The sequence below is a fragment of the Cupressus sempervirens genome, chromosome 6 (assembly GCF_028749045.1).
Source record: "Cupressus sempervirens isolate cs-2001-9-10 chromosome 6, ASM2874904v1, whole genome shotgun sequence".
Lineage (NCBI taxonomy): Eukaryota > Viridiplantae > Streptophyta > Pinopsida > Cupressales > Cupressaceae > Cupressus > Cupressus sempervirens.
The window spans coordinates 544,955,811-544,956,896 of NC_143123.1; the positions used below are offsets into that span (position 1 = coordinate 544,955,811).

General features: G+C 40.0%; 1 protein-coding gene across 1 annotated transcript; it reads right to left on the bottom strand.

Moving 5' to 3' along the window:
- Positions 1 to 394: 394 nt before the first annotated feature.
- On the bottom strand, positions 395 to 862 carry LOC149553401 (pentatricopeptide repeat-containing protein At5g39350-like). The gene has a single exon (XM_089790329.1). The coding sequence runs from the start codon at positions 860 to 862 to the stop codon at positions 395 to 397; it is 468 nt and encodes a 155-aa protein (XP_089646455.1).
- Positions 863 to 1,086: the final 224 nt, after the last annotated feature.

Below are 1,086 nucleotides of genomic sequence, written 5' to 3' on the forward strand. Positions count from 1 at the left end.
TACATTTCTATCAAAGATGTGACAACTACAACATTTGACATAACCCATCTTTTATTGTTTTTTGATGTATTTCCATACCTTTCTCAAGAGCTCCAAGTTTGGCACAAGTTGGGAGGATGCTGACAAACATTGATGTGTCTGGTTTTACACCCAATAATTACATTTTATTAAAAAACTAAAGGCCTTGGTTTATAACAAGCCCATTTTGTACATACCCTACAATCATTGCATTTGAGGAGATCACATCCCATTTAGGCAGCTTGTGAAGCAACTCATTGGCTTTCTGTATACTACCACATTTTGCATACATGTCGATCAATGCAGTCAGAACCACGTCCAATAAAAATCTACTTTCAATTATCTTTTGATGGATTTTCTTACCTTGTACCAAATCTCACATGATGGCATAAGCCGGTAGAATGCTAGCAGATGTTGACGAGTCTGACTTTACACCTACAAATTGCATTTTCCTTAAAAACTCCAAGGCTTTATCCACAAATCCATTTTGCACATATCCAGCAATGATTGCAGTCCACGAGGCAACATCTGGTTTAGAAATTCTCTCTAACAATTGAACTACCTTTTTCATGCTACGACATGCCGCATACATATCTACTAGGCCAGTTAAAACTACATCATCTGACAAAAGGTTGCATTCAATAATTCTCTGGTGGTTTCTCATACCCTGTTCCAGATCTCCCATTTTGGCACAAACGGGACAGATGCTGGCAAAAGTTTCTGAGGTTGGTTCAATGCGTACCAATTCCATTTGCTTGAATGTCTCCAATGCTTCTTCACAATACCCATTTTGTGCATAGCCAAATATTATTGCAGTCCATGAAACCACATTTCGCCGAGGCATCTCCAAAAATCTTCAAGGCCATGTCAAGAACGCCATTTTGCACACATGCGGTAACCGTAGCAGTCTATGAGGCCACATCTTGATTTTGAACTTTATGGGAAAGCCTCGAAGCCTCGTCAAGAACACCATTCTACACATATCCCATAATCGGCGCAGTACATGAGGCCACGTCTGTGCTATGCATTTTGTCAAACAACTAGCGAGCCTTCTCCATTCTTCCACAT